At 36.6% G+C, this 26,310-nt stretch overlaps 2 protein-coding genes across 3 annotated transcripts in view; both read left to right on the plus strand.

Moving 5' to 3' along the window:
* The window catches only part of LOC137391341 (ATP-dependent RNA helicase A-like), a 62,095-nt gene extending 48,313 nt beyond the window's left edge, over positions 1–13,782 (plus strand). For both annotated transcript variants that reach the window (XM_068077784.1, XM_068077785.1), the window contains 5 exons: positions 4,873–5,040; positions 5,735–5,877; positions 11,142–11,354; positions 11,478–11,575; positions 13,098–13,782. In XM_068077784.1, the coding sequence (XP_067933885.1) occupies positions 4,873–5,040; positions 5,735–5,877; positions 11,142–11,354; positions 11,478–11,575; positions 13,098–13,528 (1,053 nt within the window). In that variant the 3' untranslated portion in view covers positions 13,529–13,782. The remainder of the gene's footprint in view (positions 1–4,872; positions 5,041–5,734; positions 5,878–11,141; positions 11,355–11,477; positions 11,576–13,097) is intronic.
* Positions 13,783–13,977: 195 nt separating this feature from the next.
* LOC137389867 (regulator of G-protein signaling 22-like) overlaps positions 13,978–26,310 on the plus strand; it is a 65,062-nt gene continuing 52,729 nt past the window's right edge. Inside the window, 5 exon segments of the mRNA XM_068076015.1 lie at positions 13,978–14,110; positions 17,179–17,210; positions 18,291–18,353; positions 18,650–18,880; positions 24,596–24,732. Of these exon segments, the coding sequence (XP_067932116.1) occupies positions 14,047–14,110; positions 17,179–17,210; positions 18,291–18,353; positions 18,650–18,880; positions 24,596–24,732 (527 nt within the window). The 5' untranslated portion in view covers positions 13,978–14,046.

Consider the following 26,310-nt stretch of genomic DNA (forward strand, 5'->3'; position numbering starts at 1 on the left):
GGCTTTTCAATTGCTAAATCGCTGTTAAGGTCACTACTTTTCACGCGTATTATCTCGAGTAGGAGTAACATCTAGATTCTCTCACCTTCGATCACACAAAGACACTACAATATTTTATTTTTACATAACATGTCGTCGTACCAGTATCGTCGTATTCAGAGTTTTGATGGATAGCTGTTGGTGGAACAGTAACTTTTTTTATACACACACACTTCTATGCGATAATTGTTATTATTAATTCAACATATTCACAAATTTTATTTTGTTTTCTCAGTTTGTATTAATTGTATCATTACCGAATCATCCCATTGTGATCGTAGCAAAACAGATTCAATTTAGCTATTACTTGCTAATTATTTCACTGTTACATCTATCTAAACCCTTTATAGTCGTTTTATTTTTAAAGATTATTTGACCTGCACGAAACCTTTTTTTGTCATGATATGAAGTTTAAAAGTTCTTTGACAAAGTAAATTGGCAACGCTAGTTTGTACAGCTAGATGTATTAGCTTACACACCTTTCCTGTTAAACCTAACCAATTAGTTTTTCGTAATTAATTTCACATTTTACAACAAACATTTGTAAGGTTACTGTAAGATTTATCGTGTAAGATTGCAAGTATCAGTTATTCTCCACTATCTTATATTTACATGCATTTACATTTACAAATACAGTCATACTTCAACTTACGAGCTTAATGCGTTCCGAGACTGAGCTCGTATGTCAATTTACTCGCATGTTGGTGCTATTTATTTATATATAGAACAATTAAATATATATTAATTGGTTTTCATACTCTGAAACATGCAAATAAAACACTCAAAACAAGATATTGTAACTGAAAGAACATGTTGGTTATTGTCCTAACTTACCACAAATTTTTAAAAAGCAACAAATAAAAATAATGCAAGAAAATGTGATTAATTGAAATGTAAAATTAAATACATACAATAGCAGCTAACGCTAGCATTTGCCAGAGAGGTAGATATCCTAGGGAGTTATAGAGAGTTATCCTTCATTACAACAATTGACTTTGATAAATTTGGATTTTATCAAAGTCTTAAAAGACAAACTTAGAAGCAAACCTAAAAGCAAACTTTCATTTTTAACTTAACGTAATTAAAATTTCTTCGGCGTTCATAGCTTCAAGTTTCTCGCTAGTCAGCTATTTTTTCCTGTGTTTCGCTTTCACGACTAGCCGGCCGTTTTACGATAAGCCTATCTAAGGACGTTTGCCTTTGTCGCCCATTCAACATGTTGCGATTAGGACGAACACACGTGTCGTCACAAACGGTTAATGTACGACCACTAGCCAACTTATCCGAATGTTTATATGTAGTTTTGATAAATAGTACTGGCCTTTTCACATAGCGTCGTTCAGTTACGCTGTCACCGGCCAATTGTTGATCTTTTATCTAATGCCTGAGCAGTCTCCATCAGCGGTCGTGAAGATCGCTGCGCCGTTTAGAAACTATAGTTAGTCCTTTTGCGAACTAAATAAATGCCCTGAATATAATCCTTCTGTTTGATAATTGTGGATGTATTTATGTCATATTGCTGAGCTACTGTAGCTTAATCACGCATACACATTTCGCATATTTTTTCAATAATTGTCCGTTTAATAATTGTAATCATTTGCTTTTTCTTTGCATTTCAGCTTTCATTTTACTGGCAAACTTTCGGTCTACGCACAGTACTTTTAATTCACATAATTCTGCACTGAAAATCACGCACAAAAACACGGTACAAAAGTATAATCTGAGCAGTTGAAAAATACAGAGTGATGATGTTCTCATAAAACACCTCCGGCATACTTGGCAACTGACTCACGTGCTCGTATCTCAAACATGGCTCGTATGTTAGTGCTGAAACTTGCTTAAAAACTGGCTCGTATCTCAAGTTTCTCGTACGTTGGAGCACTCGTAAGTTGAAGTATTACTGTAGTAGATATTTAAATTCTCTTATTACATTTATAAACTTCTTATGACTTTTGAAGTTTATAATATAAGTTTTTTAAAGTTTGTTTCATCGTTGTTATTAATTCAACTTGCATTCTTTTAAACATAAATTGAGTATCGTGTTTGAAGTTTAAACATTATTCATTTTCCTATCACTGTTATTATTACTTGATTAGTTTCCAATCTTTATTATTAATATTATTCTTTTATTCAACCATTTTTGGCAGACATGGTTTTAATAAAATTTCAACTGCAAAATACTATGATATTCTGTCATATTTTTAGTATCGTTGTATTCAAGGGATTGATGGATAGTTTCTGGTGGGACGGTAACCTTTTTATACCCACACACTTTTATGCAAGAATTGCTACTATTAATTCAACATATTCATGATTTTTATTTTGGTTTTCTCAGTTTGTATTAATCGTATCATTACCGTATCATCTTTTATTGTAATTGTTGCAAAACCAACTTAATTTAGCTATTACTTGCTAATTATTTGAAATTTACATCTAATCCCCTTTACAATTGTTTTATTTTTTTAATTTATTAGACTGGCAGAAAACCTTTTCCTCATGATATGAAGTTTGAAAGTTACAGTTGTTTGACAAAGTTTGATAAAACTTTACATTTGTTTTTATTTTCTCAAATTATTTCAACTACACAAAACACTTTTCTCATGATAGGTTGGTTACCTATCATGTTTTCTCATGTTACCTACGTAGTTTGATTGTTAGAATGGCAGATGTTGTTATATATGTTAAAAATACAAATAGATTTACTGTGCAAAGACTTTTTTTATGACCCGGGTACAAGTACAGCTTATGGTGTAAAATGTTTAAAAAATACTTTACCGAAGTTGTTTTCTCGCCTTGAAGCGGATTAAAATTTACATTATTTTATTTTAATGGAAAAAATTGTTTCGGATCTCGAACTTATAGAACTGATTATTTTCGAGAAATGAGGTTCAACTATGCGTTATCAAAAGATATAGGTCGCTGAAAGTTATGAAATTTTAAATTCACATTGGTTTGAAAACCTTTACAATTGTTTTATTTATTTTTAAATCAGTTGTCCTGCACAAAACCTTTTCCTCATGCTATGAAATTTAAAAGTTGTAGTTGTGTGAAAAAGTTTGAAAACCTTTACAGTTGTTTTATTTTCTCTCTTAATTTATTTCAACTACACAAAACACTTCTTTCATGATATGTAGTCTGAAAGTTAGAATGGCAAATGTTGTTATACGTTAAATACAAATCAATTTTCTGTGCAAATACTTTTTTTACTACCCTGGCAACGCCGGGTAGCACAGCTAGGTTTGGGGCTGTGGCGTCACTCGGGGATGCGCAGGTTACCTTTTTCACCCCGAGTGCAGCGAGAGTCTACAGGCGTGGCTTTCCGGATGAATGAGTTGGCGAGTGCGAGGCGATTGATTGCGAGACGATTGGTTGCGAGACGATTGGTTGCGAGTGCAAGGTGATTGATTGCAAGGCGAGTGCGAGGTGATTGATTGCGAGGCGATTGATTGCAAGGCGATTGATTGGGGATTGTAAGGCGAGTGCAAGGCGATTGATTGCGAGGAGAGTGCAAGGCGATTGATTGCAAGGCAATTGATTGTGAGTGCAAAGCGATTGATTGCGAGGCGAGTGCAAGAACGCGATTGTCAACTGCTCGGCGTGTAAAGACTGGTCAGCCGAGGCGGGGGCTCAGCGGCAGAAGTGCGCAATCGTCAACTGCAAATATAGACGGGTATGAACGGATGCATGAATCTAGACACATGAATCTAGAATATTTACTAGACTTTCCCCCCTCTAGCTGTAAGACACATTGCAGATTTCCATTGTTCTCCCCAACATTGACATGTATATATGCATGCATTCTCTGATCAGGACAACAATTTCAGTAGACTGCATATTTGGAGTTGTTTTACAGTATGAAAGACAACTCTCAATAAACCTTATGCTGCACGTGAATCTGTTTCTGTAGGCGGATAATGCAGCTAGCTGTAAAACACATTGCATATTTCCATTGGTCTCTCCAACATTATTGACATGTACAACTGCATATGTGTATGCAGTCAAATCAGCACAAAAATTTCAGTAGATTGCATATTTGGAGTTGTTTTACAGTATGAAAGACAACTCTCAATAAAACTATTGCTTTACGTAAATTTGTTCCCGACCACGGGTAATGCAGCTAGTTAGGAATTATAAATGAAAGGGAGAGGAATACTTTACATTATATCACTTGTAATATAGGCAGCCCTCTTCAGACAAAATTAACTCATTTCAAGATTTTTTCTATATGAAAACTTGAAAATATCATATGTTGAAGTAGCTATTCTTATAAGAATACACTGTAAGTCATTTAATTCTTTCCAGAGCCTAAACCTTTGATAACTCTCCTATGCATACTATGGTAATTACATAGCATTGCTACATATAGCATTAAACAAGTACATTATATAAAACTATGTAAAAAGTTAATGTGAAAACTAAATAGTGTGCAGAAACTGAAGTAATAAGGTAGTAACACAATAAAACAATTTTCGTTCTTCCTTTATTATGTGTACACACAAACAGAGGTGTAGTCTTGGCAATGAATATGTTTGGAGGTAGAGATGTTGATACTTGATGTGAAAATAAGTGTAGTTGTGCGGTTTTTTTCATGATTCAAAAAAATTTCCTAGATCATCATTTTCATTTATGAAACTGCATCCTTTTGAGACACTTTGGATGTTGTACGTTGAGGATTTTTTGCTTGTGTTCTACACCACACATCGAACAAGTTGTATGTTGGGTGATCACGAGTAAAGGTCTGACTCCGCTATACCTCAATAGAACATTCTGACCTTTGCAGTCGTATATAGACACTGTCTTCCTGTCCCATAATAAGAATGGCACTTTCTGCAGGTGACTGGTCTGCTAGCTATGGGGCTTTATCCCAATGTCTGCTATCACAAGGAAAAAAGAAAGGTTATCACTACAGGAGGAAAGGATGCCCTTGTACACAAGTCCTCCGTTAACTGCAGCAATATGCCTATTAAATTTCCTTCTCCATTCTTTGTATTCGGTGAAAAGGTAGGTAAAAACTGCAAGCAATGTTCTAGCGTTTTCACGTCTTTGCATGTCGGGAAGAGGAGCACTCGTATGAAGACTAAAGTCAAGGATTTGTGTCACATTGAAATTCTTAGTTTCTGAATTAACCATGATCTTTTTAATGGTGCTGAACATTAGTTAAATGTATTTATCAAACCATTCAAGTCTAGTGGCTTCCTTGACATCTAGTGGCTTCCTTGACATCTAGTGGTTTCCTTGATGTCTAGTGGTTTCCTTGATGTCTAGTGGTTTCCTTGATGTCTAGTGGTTTCCTTGACGTCTAGTGGTTTCCTTGATGTCTAGTGGCTTCCTTGACATCTAGTGGTTTCCTTGATGTCTAGTGGCTTCCTTGACGTCTAGTGGTTTCCTTGACGTCTAGTGGCTTCCTTGACGTCTAGTGGTTTTCTTGCCGTCTAGTGGTTTCCTCTTCAACATCTGATTGAATATGAAATTCCAAGTTTTAGTCTATGTTATAATTACAAACTTATTCCTTTTTATCTTTTGCTCTTCTGTATAATATCCTGCACCTTGGTGGACTGACAGATAGCTTTATTTTCACAGCTCGCTATGATCATCCAACTCCAAACGTGGCCCTGAGTGCTGTCAGTAATGAAGTGGCATTAGCCCTTGCGCCAGTTGAATAGGTTACCTTCTCCACTTTGGCCTTTGATTACAGATTAGAACAAGAGCTATTTCGTGTAAGCAAATGACAATGATCTCTCCGCTTCCACTCATAATCTTCGGCTGTCGTTTAGTGAAGACTCCTTCAGCAGAAGAGGCACAGGCTAACCAAGGTGTCACCGTTGAGCTAGATGGATGGTTGGTTTCGCCTTTACTATAAAACTCAGCTAAATTATAATTCTTTGTTTATTTTTATATCTGGGGAAATATTTATTGTCGCAGAACAGAGTATCTCTGTGTTACATCTTTATTTTTATAGTAAAATGTCACTGTGTGAAAGTGAATGCGGTTAAAGGGAAAGTTTAACTGTTTTTCTCATAATTCTATTTATATCCTCTCACTAAGCACACACCTTGCCCAATCAGAGTGTGAGTTACAGTTTGAGTTCTTAAACTGAGTAGCTTAATTATGGTAACAGATATGGTGTGTGTCCAAGTATTGTTCTCATGACTTTCTCTACTACCCTAGGACACTTATGTATTCGCCTCATCTAACTTTCGCGTTTTCGCGGAGTCATCTTCTCACGAAAATTTCATGAGTGAAACTAAACTATCATAAGGAATGAGCGAAAACGCGGAATTAAATAGCTTTGTTCATTGTTAGTCCAAGTTACAAATGGCAGCAAGCGATCAAATTGCATTACCGATCTCATCCACACAATTCTACCTGCGGTTCGCAATTACAAACTAGTTCCAAATTGACAAAAAATTTTCTTACCGTTGAACCGAACCTGAGGAATCTAATTATGTTTGTTCCACTGCATTTATTTTCACATCACTATATTTTCGCACTCATCAAAGATGCGAAATTAAGTTGCAGCGAAATTTTACTCTATGCTACTCACGAAACTAAATACAGTCAAACATGGATAACTCGAACTTCACGGGACTGAGCGAAAGTGTTCAAGTGATCAGAGCGTTCAAGTTATCAGAGCACTGTCACAAGTCCATGTATGTACTTATTTATTAGTATATACATGCACATATACAAACTATAATAGAAATCAAAAGCATAAATGGCTTGTTTCAAATTAAATGCTTCTAATGTAAAGTTTAAAACTTTTTTTATCAAAAAGTATAGGAGATTTTTTTATCACTTGAGATTGTTTTGTTGTTTGAGATGATGTTATTGCCAGGACGTTTTTTAGATTGAAATTAGCAAAACTTGATCGTTGTTGAAATGCTCAGAAAAAAAGACATCTTTTTCTTTGGAGCGTTTTAACCGAGATCAATTTTGCGGATTTTTCTTGAAGTTTATGCGATGGTCACCTCACTTTTCCATGCTTCCGAAAGGCGATCGCTAAGCGGATGTTTGGTAAAAATCAAAATTCACCAAACCTTTAGAAAAGTCGTTGACAAAAATATTTTGTCGACGGTGGTAATAACGACGCCTATGATTTACGAAAAGTTGAGGTTTACCTCTATGACTTGGAATAAAGTGATTTTCTAAAGCGATAACAACCGTCTCGGTAGCCGTTGGGCAAAAAACTGTTCGAGTTAACAGAGTGGAGACCGAGTCATCTTTAGCAATTTATCATTACGTGGGAACGGACCAAAGAAACCGTTTAAGTTAACCATGTGTTCGAGCTATCCGTCGGCGAGTTATCCATGCTTGACTGTACTAGCGAAATATAAGTGTCCAAGGGTAATTATGGTAACAAATGTGTTGTATGTCCAAGTATTCTTGTCATGACTCTCTACTAATTATGGTAACAAATGTGTTGTATGTCCAAGTATTCTTGTCATGACTCTCTACTAATTATGGTAACAAATGTGTTGTATGTCCAAGTATTCTTGTCATGACTCTCTACTAATTATGGTAACAAATGTGTTGTATGTCCAAGTATTCTTGTCATGACTCTCTACTAATTATGGTAACAAATGTGTTGTATGTCCAAGTATTCTTGTCATGACTCTCTACTAATTATGGTAACAGATGTGTTGTATGTCCAAGTATTCTTGTCATGACTCTCTACTAATTATGGTAACAGATTTGTTGTATGTCCAAGTATTCTTGTCATGACTCTACTAATTATGGTAACAGATGTGTTGTATGTCCAAGTATTCTTGTCATGACTCTCTACTAATTATGGTAACAGATGTGTTGTATGTCCAAGTATTCTTGTGATGGCTTTCTACTAATTATGGTAACAAATGTGTTGTATGTCCAAGTATTCTTGTCATGACTTTCTCTACTAATTGTCTTTATAAAGGTTTGCCTTATCTACCATATAAACGGCAATCGTTGTCTGTGTATGTGTGTGTTCGCCTTATAGAGTACCGTACTTTTTGAACTATTAGCCGCTACTAGGTATCTAGGGCGCATTAACGGGAATCTCCGGTTAGTGCGCCTCTATACATAACCTATTCATCGTTTTTAGTTTTCACACACAAATGGCGTCATATTCGGTTAGTTATCTCCGCCTCTTTCCAGTGCCCAACGGTACTGTTCCATTTTAAACAGCCAAGTTGCTGCCGTGTTAAAAAGCACCGTCCTGAGTTCTGCGGCCTATACAAAGGTGCCCATACAGCTATAAAAATGTACTACTCATTAAATAAAATAATGAGTAGTAATGTACATGTAATTAATATTCACTGCCAACTTGTACCGAGAAGGTCATGTGAACGTTTGTTTCTTGGGGCCACTGGAAAAAACTCTGCTCTCACCTACTAAATTTATACCTCAGGTTAGTACTTTAAAAGGTGAGTACTTCTCATTCAATGTTGTATTGTCTATGAATTGACACACCTCCACTACATAACCCTTTCACTTGCTTCCGTGTACAAATTTAGCTATCGGCCTACTTCTAGCCATTTTGCCGATATTGCTTCATGATATGTATACAATATTTTTTAAATTTCAAACTCCATCTAGAACGTTTGTTTTGGTTATATATATCAGTTTGCCAACGTGTTAACAAACACTGCTATGCAAAAAATTTATTGTATCTATGCTTTTTGCATTGATAAAGCGATGTGAAGCTATGAAGCTAGAATGATCCTCTACAATGTTCCTTATTCTTACAAAACCATTACTTCCATCACCATCAGAGTTGGCGCTGCTATTGCTATTTTAATTATCTGTGTAATCACAAAAATCTGAATCGGCTATAATGTCATCAACATAAGTAGTTATTTGTTTTCTCACTCGGGCGCGTTTGATGAACTTACACAAAAAATCTTGTTTTTAAGTTAGAAATTCCCAAACAAAGATTAAAATATTAAACTTTAGGCTAATTTTATATAGAAATCTTAGGACAACACTGTCACTACCATAAACTTCCTAAAGACCGTTGGTTATGTTATTAACGAATAATAAAATTCAGTTACTAGCAACTGCTGGTAAAGTCGCAAAATGTGTCTACGCGGTTGACCGTAGAAAACGCATAAATGAGTCTACTTCAGTGAAAGGGTTTAAAACGTTGGATTTGCCACTGTTTGTGGTAGTAAACATGTTCATTTCCTTCCGCAGCCGAGTTACTTTTACTTTTTTTCAGCTACGAGTGCTACAGAACTACAGCTACTACAGAACTTGCACGGGTACTGTTACTGCGTTTTACCTACTAAATTTCTACTTCAAAAATGTAAGTACTTCTCATTCAATGTTGTAGTGTATTGTCTATGAATTGCCACACCTCAACTACTTAATAACGTTGGATTTGCCACTGTTCGTGATAGTGGGACATGTTCGTTTCCTTCAGTAGTTGAGTTACTCTTTTTTTTCCAGCTACGAGTGAGCCTACTGTAACTTACTACTACAGAACTTGCACAAGTACTCTGAGGGTTGCGATAGGCGATGGTGAAAAGAAAGAGAGCAGCTGGTATCGACTTACTGTCACCCAGCCATGACCAGCTGTACGTCGCCTGCTCTAAAGTGGGCACAAGCCGAAAAATGTTTGTTCATACACCCGACAGAAAAACAAAAACTGTTGTCTATCCGCAAGTTTTGCGTTGAACTAACATTGTGTTATTGTTATGTCCTGCTATGTTCTTCATGTTCTGCTATACCACATGCAGCATTTTCTAACATATTTTTCAGTATATAAATATTTTCAGGCATTCGTTTTCCTTATTGTATCTTATAAAAATGCTATCATGTTGGCGTTATGTTTGAAGAACTTCAGTTTGCCTAGCAATGTCAATTTCATCAGTTCTCTGTACACAAATAGGGCAACTCCGATTTGAGTAGTTTGAGACTGATGCATTTTAGACTAGCTGTAAAACGTATTGCAGATTTCCATTGTTCTCCCCAACATTATTGACATATATGACTGCATATGTATAGTGTAATCAGGGCAAAAAATTTCAGTAGACTGCATATTTGGAGTTGTTTTACAATATGAAAGACAACTCTCAATAAACCTCTTGCTGTACATGAATCTGTTTTGTGGATTGGTAATGCAGCTAGCGGTTTGGGGCTGTGGCGTCACTCGGGGATGCACGGGAGACTTTTTTGCCCTGAATGCAGCGAGAGTCTCCAAGCGCGGCTTTCCGGATGAATGAGTTGGCGAGTGCGAGGCGATTGAGTGCTAGGCGATTGATTGCGAGGTGATTGATTGCGAGTGCGAGGCGATTGGTTGCGAGTGCAAGCAATTGATTGCAAGGCGAGTGCGGGGCAATTGATTGCGAGGCGATTGAGTGCGAGGCGATTGAGTGGGAGGTGATTGCGAGGCGAGTGCAAGAGCGCGATTGTCAACTGCGAGGCGGGTAAAGAATGGTCAGCCGAGGCGGGGGCTCGGCAGCAGAAGTGCACGATCGTCAACTGCAAATATAGACGGGTATGACCGGATGCATGAATCTAGACACATGAATCTAGAATATTTACTAGATTTTACACGCATCTAGCTGTAAAACACATTGCAGATTTTCATTGTTCTCCCCAACATTACTGACATGTATATGTTATGCATACACTGATCAGGACAACAATTTCAGTAGACTGCATAATTTGAGGTGTTTTACAGTATGAAAGACAACTCTCAATAAACCTTATGCTGCACGTGAATCTGTTCCTGTAGACGGGTAATGCAGCTAGTTACTTATACAAAATTTTTGATCACGGAGTTAACATATCAACTCAAAATTCTACCCCAATAAGTTTACGATATTGGGTTATTATTTTGTTAAAAAAACTGGGTCAGTTAGTTTTCTTTTCACTCGGAATTCACAGCTTTCACAGGCAACGCGACCGCCCCGCGAGAATTGCGTTAGCTCCGAAACCCAAGTCAGCACAATCCTAACAGAGCTCTATCATTAAACCCCGCCCATTTGAGAGCCATCAGCTATCCTTGGGGGCTGTATATCAATAGTTTAAAGCTGCATAGGCAAGCATAGCTTTGAAGATTTTATAAGATTGTTTTCTCTCTCTCTCTCTCTCTTCACTCATTGCTGTTGTCTCTCCAGGATTCCCTTAAATGTTGCTGTGGAAACTGTGGCAAGGATAGCTGCACTGCGGCAGGCACTAGAACAACTTTTAGAGCGAGCTTGTGAAGAGCCCGAGGCTACAAGCGAACCCTCAGAAAATGATCAGCAGCTACTCAAGATTGTCAGGTCTCTCTGTAAACCAGGCGCAGCCATGGTGGGAGTTGAGAATAGCCAGCATATGGGGGGACCTAGGTATGCGGAATTTATCTTCTCTTTTCCGGGCTATGTTTAGTCACAAGCTTGCGCTACCTAAAGGGATTGTCACTCTATGTTTTTGTATAACGTAAAGTTTTATAATTAAAATTTCTGTTGTAGTGATCAAGAGCCGAGGTTGATGGGAATGATGCGACCTAAGATGCCACGATTATCTTATGGAAGAGGAGGCGGCTACAGAGGCCCCTCTCAAAGATACAGTGAGTATTCTGATGCAGAACATCCATGATACAATTATGAGATTGTGTCATAGAGCTAGTGAAACAGACTTGAATTTGTATAAGCCAGTTTGTGAGAACACGACTCTGATATTAACATTTACAACAGGTATGTGGAACATTAAATATTCTTAGCGAAACTTTGCTCCCTAGTTGAGGCCATTTGTTGGTCCATGCCAACTACCTTTTCCATCACTGCAACATTTCCCATATCTTCTCTGGCAATAATAGTCTGCCGATAGGATTTGCCCTCCCTTTCTTCCCATACATCACCATATCCAACAACTGTCAATTGCAAACGCGCTTCATTCAGCAACAGCTATATATCAAGATTGTAAGTCTCTTCATCATTTTGAGACGCTGTCTTATCTACAGTACTTTTTGGACTATAAACCGCACCCTTATATAAGCCGCATCTGTTTTATTTTGCAAAAAAATGATAATAAAACGATACATAGGCCACACCTTTGTATAAGGCCGCAGAACTCAGGACGGTGCTTTTTAACACCGCAGTAACTTTGCTGTTTAAAATGGAACAGTGTCTAACGGCACTGTTTCGTATTAACCGATGTTTTTTAACCTAGTGCCTAACGGAACAGTGTCGTTAGACATTGTTTCGCATTTTCTTTCATCGCTAAAGGCACACTAACCGGAGATTATGGTTAATGCGCCCTAGCGGTCAAAGAAAAAGCCACAGAATAGCCACACCCTTATATAAGCCGCATGGCTCAAATCATCAGAAAAAAGTAGTGGCTAATAGTCCGAAAAATATGGTAGTTACTCACTCGGCACCTTATTCTTCTCATCACAGCTGCCTCCTTCCTTTAGACTTGCTTTGTTGTCACTGCTGTTCCATTTCAGACATCATAGGTAGCCTTGTTATGGCCTTATGGATCACTTCCTTCACTCTATCTGATAGTTTCAAACATGCTTTACTGTTGGCACACATCCATATGTATACCACCTATGACACCTCATTATGTATCTGTCACTGTAGGCACATATCCATATTGATATCACCTGTGATACCTCAAGTATAGCTCATTGTTGACACACATCCTTACACGTGTCATGTCACCTGTGACACTTCTTCAAGTATATCTAACTGTTGGTACTTATCCTTATGTACATGTAAGCCACCTGTGACACCTCTTCAACTATATGTCACTGTGTGCACACATCCATCGGCATCACCTCGGTCTGTTACTACTAATTCTTATTATGTGAAAAGTACAGAAATGTTACCCGTTAGTCTGGTCTTTAGTTCTTACTAAGTTCTGCAGAGCCATTATCCACTTCATAACTAATGTTGTGAGCAGGTAATTCCTCGAGAATGTTATTTTTAATATCTTCCGTTTACACTGACTGCTTAGATTGCTGAATTGTGCCACCTTCGAGTTCAAAAGAAGGTGTGGTAGCATTTTGTTGAATTTCGTATAAGTTTTCTTCGCGGTGACAAATACAAATTGTGCCTGTGCTGTCATCTCGCAATCTTGGTGTGTAGGTGGAGTTGGTGGTTATGATAAAGCTGGATATAGAGGAGGCCATGGAAGCTATGGTGGTGACGGGTACAGAGGTAGAGGCTATCGTGCTAGCTCCAGGGGAGATGGTTTTGGGAGAGGCGGCTATAGAGGAGGTGCTTATATTCGAGGTGGTTTTGAAAGGGGTGGCTTTGGTAGTGACGAGAGGAGAGATCCCTATTCTCATGGCTGTTGTGGAGAAGAGAGGAGAGATTCCTATTCTGGTGGCTATGGTAGAGAAGAGAGTAGAGATTCATATGCTGGTGGCTATCGTAGAGAAGAAAGCAGAGATCCAGATTCTGGTGGCTATCGTAGAGAAGAGAGCAGAGATTCATATGCTGGTGGCTATCGTAGAGAAGAGAGCAGAGATTCATATGACGGTGGTGCAGGGAGGTTTGCCAAAGGTCCGTATTAGAATAATAGGGGTATATGACGAAGATAGTTATTTTAGGGGCGGAACCATCGTTGCCTTAGGCTAAGCTCCAAGCATATCTCTCAGCCCGTGCAACCGCACTCAACCATGTGATTGTATTTTGAGATACACTTCTATAAACTCCCTATGGTTCTTTTGTTTATTGTTTAGCATTGTTCACAGGCAGCCCATTGTCTTGCTTATTGCCGAATACAGTTGAAACTATTTTAAATAAATCTTTGCACAATCTTGTATAACTGTTTGTATATGTATGAACTTGCTAAAGCACCGGTTTTTATAGCCTACAATGGATGCCCGTGTAATTACAAAGGTATCATAGAGCATTGTTAGAATACCGACTGTAACCAACCAAGGCCCACTGAGCATTCCGCTCATAGGTGTCATGTTCGCACTGGTGTTATGCGCTTATTTTGATACCTTAGTCGGTAACTCTTAAACTAACAGCAAATAATACTTACCTATTTTTAATATCAACAAATTTGCAGGGAGAATAAAGCATAATGGATGAATTCTTCAGTATATATGACAGAAGGGCAGCTGGCTCAGTTTGGAATATAGAATCGGGTAAGGTACCAAAGCTTTCAGATCTCTGTATACTTTGCAGAGCTTTACAACTGTTTGAGCTGTTCATCATGAACACTGCTGCAGGACGTCTCATCTTTAAGATAGGTATGGGGCTACGACCATCTCGTTACATTGGTATAAGCAGCGCACTGATTTCAACCACAATTTGAAATGTGTTTACTGTGAACCGGTTTATATGTACATGTAGTTAGCAAATATTGCATTCGTTTGAACTTTGATCATGCTGACACAAGCGATGAATAATGATAAGGTGACCAAAAGTTTACGGTTCTAAAGGGTGAGGAGGTGTAAGCGCCAATCTTTTTCAAATATCCAATTTGGTTTTTACAAGGCTAAGAAATCTTGTTTGCATTTTGCAGAAGAATGTACTTTGATTATTGTCAGCCCCGATAGTCAATAACATACATAACTTGGGTCTTGTAAACACTCTGCTGTACAAATAGCAACGGTAGTTTAGCTGAAAGGCTTTGATAATAAACTGATATATGTCCCTGGTTGTTCACGCGCATTCTAACCCTTGTTCATCTGCTCGATATGTTGAAATATAAGCTGACAGTCCGAAGGCTATTTGATGTCAATTAATGCCGTTGTTAAATTCGGTAATATAATCCTTACATCATGAAAACTTATACCATAGATGTTATGAAATATTAGAGTTCTAATGAGCATTGTAATGAGCATTGTAACATGGTCAGACCAGCTGACTGCAGTTCGTAAGGTTGTCTTCAACAGGTGAACTCTCGTTAGCCTTGGTAGAATACCATATTGTGATTGACGCGCTAAACATATATGTACTAGCTTTGTCGGCATGACCAAACAGAAGAAAGAGAAAGGCTGTCTAGGTAAAACAATACAAGTACTATTCTAATCTGCCCATCATGAATATTCCCCACAGACAATTGTATTAGAATTAACTTAATAATAAATTCATTTCGTGATTTCACCTTTTTTGATCAACCAGAATGAGTGTTTTGTTGTTGGACATAGGCCTCAGTTGTGCTAGAGTGTAGGACTACTCTTCTACAATGGTTACTGCGGTTGATTACTCTTCTACACTGGTTACTGCGGTTGATTACTCTTCTACACTGGTTACTGCGGTTGATTACTCTTCTACACTGGTTACTGCAGTTGATTACTCTTCTACACTGGTTCTGTGGTTGATTACTCTTCTACAATGGTTACTGCGGTTGATTACTCTTCTACACTGGTTACTGTGGTTGATTACTCTTCTACACTGGTTACTGTGGTTGATTACTCTTCTACACTGGTTACTGTGGTTGATTACTCTTCTACAATGGTTACTGCGGTTGATTACTCTTCTACACTGGTTACTGTGGTTGATTACTCTTCTACACTGGTTACTGCGGTTGATTACTCTTCTACACTGGTTACTGCAATTGATTACTCTTCTACACTGGTTCTGTGGTTGATTACTCTTCTACAATGGTTACTGCGGTTGATTACTCTTCTACACTGGTTACTGTGGTTGATTACTCTTCTACACTGGTTACTGCGGTTGATTACTCTTCTACACTGGTTACTGCAGTTGATTACTCTTCTACACTGGTTCTGTGGTTGATTACTCTTCTACAATGGTTACTGTGGTTGATTACTCTTCTACAATGGTTACTGCGGTTGATTACTCTTCTACAATGGTTACTGCGGTTGATTACTCTTCTACACTGGTTACTGTGGTTGATTACTCTTCTACAATGGTTACTGCGGTTGATTACTCTTCTACACTGGTTACTGTGGTTGATTACTCTTCTACACTGGTTACTGTGGTTGATTACTCTTCTACACTGGTTACTGTGGTTGATTACTCTTCTACACTGGTTACTGTGGTTGATTACTCTTCTACACTGGTTAATGCTGTTGAAAAAAGATGCTTTTAAAATAACATCACAAGTCTATACATGACAGGGAAAGATGAGTTGAAATAATCTGTTGGCACTAGAAATACTCTGATAATAACGAGTCATAGGCTCCTTACATTCTCTTAAAAATTGAAAATGATTAAAACCTGGGGGATCATTTGTTAGTTTTCACCAAGTTGTCACCACTCTATATTTAAGGTTTATGAATGAATGAAACATACACATACAAAGTTGCAGCCTCATCCAGATTTCTGGTCATAACCTTTGCTCGCCTTGAGTCTAAACGTAATGCACTAATATCTTTTTTCAGTCACAAAAAGGTTGCTTTTACAAATAAGTATTCTGACCACATATTGACAACCTATTAATTGTGACTGCAGTTTTTATTAACCATGAATACAGCGATTTAATCAGGCGTGAAGACACTTTATGATTATACGTCTCTAACAGATGAAAATAACCTTTGCAATCTTGTGTCTGCAATCTATAAATGAAGTTGCCTCTATCTAACATTTATAGTCTTTGAATGACTTCTCCCCAACATAATCTCATTAGTTTATGAATAATGTTTACAGTATGTCAAAAATCTGTCAAAATTTTCGCTGTCCAATTTCTAAAATATCTTTAAAAAGTTCTTATGATCCAATGTCTATAGTCTATGAATAAAGTTCTTATGATCCAATGTCTATAGTCTATGAATAAAGTTCTTATGATCCAATGCCTATAGTCTATGAATAAATTATGCATGATCGACTGTCTATACTCTATGAATAAATTCTGCATGACCGAATGTCTATACTCTACGAATGAATTGTGCATGATCCAATGTCTATAGTCTATGAATAAAGTCCTTATGATCCAATGTCAATAGTCTATGAATAAAGTTCGTATGATCCAATGTCTATAGTTTATGAATAAAGTTTTTATGATTGAATGTCTATAGTCTATAAATAAATTATGCATGATCGAATGTCTATACTCTATAAATAAATTATGCATGATCGAATGTCTATACTATATAAATAAATTATGCATGATCGAATGTCTATATATATATATCCATATCAATTAATGTACAGGCTAATACTCTTGTTTCATGTTTATAATATTTATGTCTATGAAGTCCATTATCTGTAATATAAACATTTGATCATTTTTATCTAATTGTAGAGCCTCCAAATCACATCGACTCTCGGGACTTGGTAAGAAATATAATTGTTCGTTTTTCAATGCTGTCATATATATATTTGCATTGCGCTAAACTCACAAATTACACTGGGCACGCAGAGTTCCTATAAGATTACATAAGTATATGAGATTGAAAGTGGTAAAGGGTACTTAGTAACTAGGCGCTCTGGACACACAAGGCTTTAATTGTGTAAACATTGAGCATTTCACGGTGCGCCTAGTTGGTCTCTCGCATTATGAGGCGACACATTGAGTGTAGTGCTCTACACACATCATAGATAACTATTAGCGTTAGCTGGCAGCTGACCGGGCATCATGTAAACTCATCTCAAGAATGACGTCTGCGAAATTGAAGAGGGCCAATTCTATCATACACCAGCGCATGAGTAAATTGGTAAGAGCCATAAAGACATGCTTGTTGAGAAGTGGCTAATAATTAGCCTTTATACAGAATACAGTATGTATACTTATAGGCTAATTTAGTGTGCTGTTGCTTCATTTCTTTTTATGTCATATACATGTACTTGGTACTGTTCCTTAATACTGCAAAATGTTGAGATGTCTTGTAATATATCATACTAGTATATATCATAATATATGATACTAGTATATTTCATAATACATCATACTAGTATATATCATAATATATCATACTAGTATATCTAATAATATATGATACTAGTATATCTCATAATATATCATACTAGTATATCTCATAATATATCATACTAGTATATCTCATAATATATCATACTAGTATATCTCATAATATATCATACTAGTACATCTCATAATAATATTATGAGATGTACTAGTATGATATATTATATCATACTAGTATATATAATAATATATAACACTAAAAACTAAAATATCATACTGGTAAGCCTTGTGATATACTTATGTATGGTATGACGTGTACAGGTCTGTTTTGAATTATGCAGGTTTTCATGCTTGTGCTATACAGTACCAGTATATTTTGTAATATATGCAGCATATATGCTATAAAACACTAAAGTATATGGCATTATACAATGTTTACAATGTGCTGCAATGTTTTGTCCTGTGTAATATTTGTTTGCTTGGTTTTCCAGGAAGACATTCTTGCTACAGATGAACTATTCCTGAATTATTTCAATGAGTTCCTCGCTCTTCCTGTGAGTTGTGACACTTAAGTTATCTCTCTGCTAGGAGATAGCATTCGACTCTTGAAGCCTGTCTAAACATTGATGTTCTGTATGTCCTGGCAAGTCATCTCCGTCGTTAACAGTGCTCCATTAAAACTTCTTATTGTAATGGCACACAAGTAAACCCTACACAAACCTGTGCACGAACCTTGATATAGTCAGATGTTTGTATGTAAGGGGAGATAACAACATTAGGCAACCCAGGCATTTTGTAGCAATTTATTTCTTGTTAAAGCTTGCTTGCATTTCACGTGATTGTGTTCTAGACCTTTCCGGAAGCCCTTTTCTTTAACAAAAACACAGGATGGTTTGAGATAGTTGATGGTGCGAGGCGAAAGTTGTCACAGAAAATAAAAGCTGCAGTTCGGGCGTCAAAAAAGCGCCCTCGGATATATCGGGCTGTCACTCAACATAGCTTCACTGATCTTCCCATCATTCCCCTTGAGGATGACTTTGACCTCGGTCCAGAAGAGATTGACACAAGCTTTACTGTCACGGTCAGTGTAATCTTTAACTCAAAAGAAGTCACTAAAGTTCAAAGTCATGTTTAATAAAGTGATGTATCAGGTGTATCACAGGTATCAGCATTCCATGGATTGCTTATCCGTGTACGACATTGAAAAATACTCCCAGTTTGTGAATAGCGTAGTGTACCGTCACTTGTTTTGACTTCATTGAGTTATAGTTTTTAAAAAGAACATAGTTTCATGAATATTGCTATAAGATCAATTACCAAGCCTTCAGAATATAAACACAAACTTTTTATAATTTTTCGTGTGGTTGGTGTACTAAAGAGTAGCCTGTCTTGACAAACTCTTGTTTTTGCGGAGTTGTCCCTCGGTGAGCGGAGCAAGCAAAACAACAGCTTGTCACAAGACACACTGCACCTAATGCATCAGCTGCACTGAAAGGGAGATGTTCTCTTCCGTCTATTTGACTTGGCTGCGATGTTATGTCGGTCGCTCCATTGGTAATCATAACGGATTTCGCGCACAAATTTATGTAGAAAAAAATAAGATACATGTACAATGTTTAACCGGAGACCAGTCTCTGTGGTAAACTTTAGTAAAGCTTAAGAATAAAATAAATTAAAACTAAAATCAATAAGAACAAATAAAACTTTCTGATACACAAATACCAATAAAACCGACTGAGCGCACAAATAATAACATGTTTAGTCGCTGTTGTTTCCCAGGTTCTTAAGTTCTACTATAGTTTACCACAGAGACTGGTCTCTGGTTAAAGGTAGTATCTTATTTTTTTCAACATAACTTTTTGGACGAAATCCATTATGATTACTAATGGAGCGACTGACATAACATCGCAGCCAAGCCGCATAGACAGAAGAGAACAACTCTCTTTCAGTGCAGCTGATGCATCAGGTTATAGTGCGTCTTGCGACAAGCTGTTGTTTTGCTCGCTCTGCTCGACGGGCTACAACTCTGCCAAAACAACAGTTTGTCAAGACAGGCTAACTAAAAAGTAATTACTTTGTCATTGAACTTCAACAGATATTGTAGGGTAATTGTTTTAAAAACCGATAGCTCTATGACTGACTCAACATTTATAGGTAGAATCAGGGTTTAATGAATAATAACTCTATGACTGACTCTCAACAGTTATTGGTAGAATCAGGGTTTAATGAATGATAGCTCTATGACTGACTCTCAACAGTTATTGGTAGAATCAGGGTTTAATGAATGATAGCTCTATGACTGTCTCTCAACAGTTATTGGTAAAATCAGGGTTCAATGAATGATAACTCTATGACTGACTCTCAGATTCTACAGTTTTACATTACGATATTGGTTAGTTGGTAAAGGTTTGATTTGTACATTCTATGGCCGAGTCAATAAGCTGTTGCTTTGTATAAGGATCGAGTAGAGTACAGTAGATTTAACAGCGCTTGTTATTGCTGTCAGGCTATTACAGGTTTCTCTATAGATTTCTATTACAACTGGTCATGAGAGTTCATGAGAGGATTGCTGTAGTCATACGTCCGTGTTGTGATATTGTGTGGTGGTGTTGTGCTACTGCGATGTTGCAATGTTATGGTTTGCGCTATTGTGGTGTTATGATGATGTGATTTTACGCCGTTGTTGTTGTTGCGATGTTTGGGTGTTGCGATGTTCACGCGTTGGGATTTTGTGGTGTTACGTTGTTGCGATATTGAGATGTTGCAATATTGTGACATCACATTGTTGTGTTGTTGTGGTGTGGTAATGATGTGATGTAATGTTGTTGTTAATGGTAAATGTTGCATATAAAACTGTTTTAATTGCTCAGTTTTTAAGGTGGCAGGGTCATTGTATTTGGCTTTTGTTTATTTGTATCGATTATTAGTATATATATATATAATCTTCTAAATACAGTTTGTAACTCATCCCAACTTCTAAAATGTTTTCTTTACTTGAATATGTGAAATGCAAACTACTAGTTCCAACTTTTTGTGTAAAATCCTTGATAAATTTTTTTATATATTTTCATCTTTTTGACATAACCCAGGTTGAGTAGTTTAGAAAAGTAGTCAGGTCTAGTTTAGGTTTAGTCATGTTCACTTGCAGAAGATAATGTTTTTCGCCTGAATATGGGAAAGTAGCATTCTTGGTGCAAGTTTTAAGGCTAAATTATGAAAAAGTTTGTATTCCGGCTCATCTCAGCAAACTTATATAATAACAGTAATATATAGTAACAACAATAATATACCGTAACAGTAATATATAATAACAGTAATATATAATAACAGTAATATATAATAACAGTAATATATAATAACAGTAATATATAGTAACAACAATAATATACCATAACAGTAATATATAATAACAGTAATATGTAATAACAAAAATATATAATAATAGTATTACATGTATGTAGTAACAATAATATATAATAACAGTAATATATAATAACATTAGTATATCGTAACAGTGATATCAAACTTAGTGTTTGCATTTAACTTGTTGCAATTTCATCAGGGCTTGATTTCTATGTGTCAGAATAATTGTTGAGAAACCTTTAATTTTCGTACTTTATAAAGTTTGGAGAATGTTGCAATTCTGCCAGGATAAGAATTGTTGACCAACACATGTTGCTATGATATATCATGGTTTGTCATAGTTATATCAAGGCTAGCTAACACTAAAACCTTTTTGCTATGCATTTGCTATCCACATGGTTTATTGCCAGCATCTAGTAATGTATTGATTTTCTATGAAGTGATCTATGTTGGATAAATTGGTCAATCGACCAGTAATTAACCAATGAACAAGTATAGTCATTGTTATTGGTCTTGCAAAACTATCAAAACTGCACTTAGCCAATTAAAAGTAAGCTCTTTAACAAACCCATTTCGCTGTATACATGAATGTCTAAAGTTCTTGAGGAGGTGAAACGCTGAGAATAGTTGCAGCTGAGCAATTCATCAATATAGATCTCATTGTAAAATTACGTATTACTGTCAAGCGTTTCCTACTATATATATGCCTGTTTGATAAAGCCGGAAATAAAGCTCGCCTAGCAACGTAACAGCTGCTGCACTCCCTAGTTAATGATTGATCCTTTATTTGCTGCTATTGATATCATGCATAATTTTATGGTTGGCTGATCCTAATGTTTACATAATGCTTAATTTCAAACACCTTTCATCTCTATGTAAATAGGCGCACTTACAACTTTTGATTAGTATGTCTGTATTAAGTGCCTTAATTGAGTTTTATGTTTAATTTCAAACCTCACCTGTCACTAGTTTGGAAACCTGCTCACCGGTGACATAGATTGAATGAGAAATAGATAACCACTGCTGAGTGTTGTCATATGTAGTGCTTGTGACCTGTTGCCTGTTGTCAAATCTGGCATGCCATTAATGTTTATTATTGTCATGCTTATCTAATTTATTTATAGACTTGCCTCTTAGCGTCATGGGAATAGGCTTAGCCTTTGCCACTTTGTATGTAATCTTGCTGAGGTCTGTTTATCGCTCTACAATATTTGGTAAAGATGTTCAATCGTTGCATCGTTTGTCCTCACAAAAGTTGAATGCATTGTAAATTCATTGCTTTTCATTAGAAAAGGGGCAATATTTGGTCAAACGTGTAGTCTGATATATTTATAATCTGGGTGAGGGAACAATTTTTATATATGTATTTATATAAAACTGTTATATGTTATATACAAATTATATATTACATGTATATTAGTTTATTAGGTAATAAGTTATGTTATAAATTAGATGAAAATTAGATTGTGTACTTATCTTTGTCAGCTGCTGTTATTTTCTTGCTTACGCAATCATCAGGCTGTAGATATCAACTTGTTGAGGTCTACAGCCTGATGGTTGAGTAAGCAACTACACTTAATAACAACTGTAAATTCAGTAGTCATTGCTTTTATGACTACCCGATTTACAGTTGTTCTTATATGCCAGCACTTTTTAATCTACTTTAAGGGGTAGAGATAGTTTTACACTTTTTCCTTTTTGCTGCCTATATTGTAGTTATTGGATATTGCTATATCTTTTATAGCAGCCCTCTTGCTCTTCTTGTCTAACACTGCGATATATGGCTTCTTTGCCAATAAATTCTTGTCTGTCCGGATTTAAAAAGCTCAGAACAGCTTAGCACGGTCATTCCCATTGACCTTAACAAGAGCTTCCCAAAAGTGTTATAGTTTGTTGAGGCCATACTCATTGCATAGACTTCTGTACACTGCACATGCGACATGATTATGCCTCTCAGTGTATGCACTTCCGGCTCGCTGCTTGCATTCACTCATAATGTGTTGGATGACCTCATATATATATAAACATTTTATTTTTATTTGTATATTTTATATATATTGTATTAAACGATTTTTGTAATGCTATTATTGCTTGTATGTACAGTTATGCTTGTATCGTTGCAGACTCTAAACAAAGAGCAAGGATTGAGATGGATTAAAGACAACAGATTTCCAGCTTTTCTCCAGAGTGAACTGTACATAGAGTATCGTCTAGCCAAAATATTATCGCAGGTATTGATGAGCCGACCTAATGCTTAAGAACTTGGTTGATATCTCACTGCACCATAAAATCTATGTCAAAGTCTTTAAACGAGGAACACTGCTTACATTCGCATTTTCCGTTTTCAATATGAACCAATAACTAAAATGGCCAATTTTCATCTCCCCTATAAGATTGGTGCCAGCACAATATTACAGATTTTGTAGCGATGTGTCTGACACTTCCTTGAAGGTGAAATAAAGTAATTTATAAAAGACATTAGAATTATTCTGAACTGAAAGTTAACAAGTTGGCATTTAAAAAAATGTTTAGAAATGTGTGCTCTGATTTTGGCATCATTCAAAATCCTGTCTTACTCATGTACTACACAATTATTACTCACTTTACTGCATCAGTTACCTGATCCGTACGTACATTTGTACTTGCATCAGTTACCTGATCAGTACGTACGTTTGTACTTGCATCAGTTACCTGATCAGTGCATACGTTTGTACTTGCATCAGTTACCTGATCAGTGCGTACATTTGTACTTGCATCAGTTACCTAATCAGTACGTACATTTGTACTTGCATCAGTTACCTGATCAGTGCGTACCTTTGTACTTGCATCAGTTACCTGATCAGTGCGTACGTTTGTACTTGCATCAGTTACCTGATCAGTGCGTACGTTTGTACTTGCATCAGTTACCTGATCAGTACGTACGTTTGTACTTGCATCAGTTACCTGATCAGTACGTACGTTTGTAACTTGATGCTGTGCAAGTCATATAGAAGTCACTACTCATTTATTAGTAACAACATGTTGATAATATGTATACTATAGTAAGGCAGTACTATGTATACTATAGTATTGTAGTATTATGTATACTATATTATTGTGGCATTATGTATTCTATAGTATTGTAGTATTACGTATACTATAGTATTGTAGTACTATGTATACTATAATATTGTAGTATTATGTATACTATAATATTGTAGTATTATGTATACTATAATATTGTAGTATTATGTATACTATAGTATTGTAGTATTATGTATACTATAGTATTGTAGTATTATGTATACTATATTATTGTAATATTATGTATACTATAGTATTGTAGTATTATGTATACTATAGTATTGTAGTACTATGTATACTATAGTATTGTTGTACTATGTATACTATAGTATTGTAGTATTATGTATACTATTTCACGTAATTATTGTAGACGAATGACAGTGAAGTAGAAAAAAGAGACAGTGTGAACATACAACTAGACTACACTCCACACCCTGTTAAGATCAGACCAGAGGATATTGTAGAGGAGGAGCCTGAAGATGATTCAGATATTCTTCTTAAAAACATGTACCATTCATATATGTGTTCATAGACGTGTTCATAAAACATTAATGAAATTGTTTACCTTGCTATTCATAGAATCATTTATAGAGCCAGTCTTAGAGTTGTTTATGGATTAATTAGTAGATTGTTTATAGAGTTATTCATAAAGTTATGTATAGAACCATTTCAAAAGTTATTCATAGTATCATAGAGTTGTTAATGAAACCATTTACAGAGCTTTTTGCAAATTTATTCATAAAGCTAGTGATGTAACTGTTCATAGAGTTATTAATGGAATTATTTATCGAGTTATTTTTGGGCTGATTTACTCAAAACTTTATGTATTGAACCCTTCTTGGAACTGCGCACTTAATTCAGTAGCAGAAAAACAAACAGATGAGCGGGATTATGTCTACACGGTTGGTCATTAATTCTCAATCTTGCTCATAAAAGAATGTTCAGACCCTGCGGCATACGCACGCACCCGCATTCACACAAGTATACATATATATTCTATATAATGTTCAGACCCTGCGGCGCACGCACGCACGCGCATTCACATATGTATACATATAATATCTAAATAAATTCCAAAGTTTGTCATTTGCCCAGCTAGAATGATTATAGCCTGTCTTGACAAACTGTTGTTTTTGCGGAGTTGTCCCCCGTCGCGCGGGCGAGCAACACAACAGCTTGTCACCAGACATACTGCACCTGATGCATCAGCTGCACTTATAGGGAGTTGTTCTCTTCTGTCTACGCGACTTGGTTGCGATGTTATGTCGGTCGCTCCATTCCACAACTCGAGTCTCCTACCAGAGACCTGGGAGTTTGAGCACTTGCTTCAAGGTCTTAGCTGTTACCATAGCGCACTTTTTTGCAACTTACTCAAGTTGATTGCTGTCGGTATCTGGGCAAGCCGCATTTTATGTGCAGGTGTTATTACGCACAGTACCCCAATGACTACTGGAACTACAGTTGTTCTTACATACCAGCATTTTTCAATCTCTTACAAGAGGGAGATATTATTCTACTTTTGTCTTTTTCTTTGTTGGCTCTATTGTTATCAATGGGTACTGCTATATGTATTATAGTAGCCCTCTTGTTCTCCTTGTCTACCACCACTATATCTGGTTGGTTTGCTAGGACATGCTTGTCAGTCCGGATGTAGAAGTCCCAGAGGATCTTAGCACGGTCATTTTCATTGACCTTACCAGGAGCTTCCCACCAGTGTTGTGGTTTATTAAGGCCATGCTCATTACACAGACGTCTGTACACAACACCTGCGACATGATTATGCCGCTCAGTGTATGCGTTTCCTGCTAGCTGCTTGCATCCACTGATGATGTGTTGGATGGTCTCAGGTGCATCTTTGCACAGTCTGCATCTAGGATCGTCTCTAGTGTGATAAATTTTTGTTTAGAGTTGCCTTGTTAGGAGTACTTGCTCCTGGGCTGCCATGATTAGCGACTCTGTATTGGTTGTTAGGTTTCCTTTGTTCAGCCACATATATGTCCGGTGAAGATCGCCAACCTTAAATATTTGTTGGTGGTAAGCACCATAAAAAGGTTTCACGTGCCAATCAAGTTCCTCATCATCACT

The sequence above is a fragment of the Watersipora subatra genome, chromosome 3 (assembly GCF_963576615.1).
Source record: "Watersipora subatra chromosome 3, tzWatSuba1.1, whole genome shotgun sequence".
NCBI lineage: Eukaryota > Metazoa > Bryozoa > Gymnolaemata > Cheilostomatida > Watersiporidae > Watersipora > Watersipora subatra.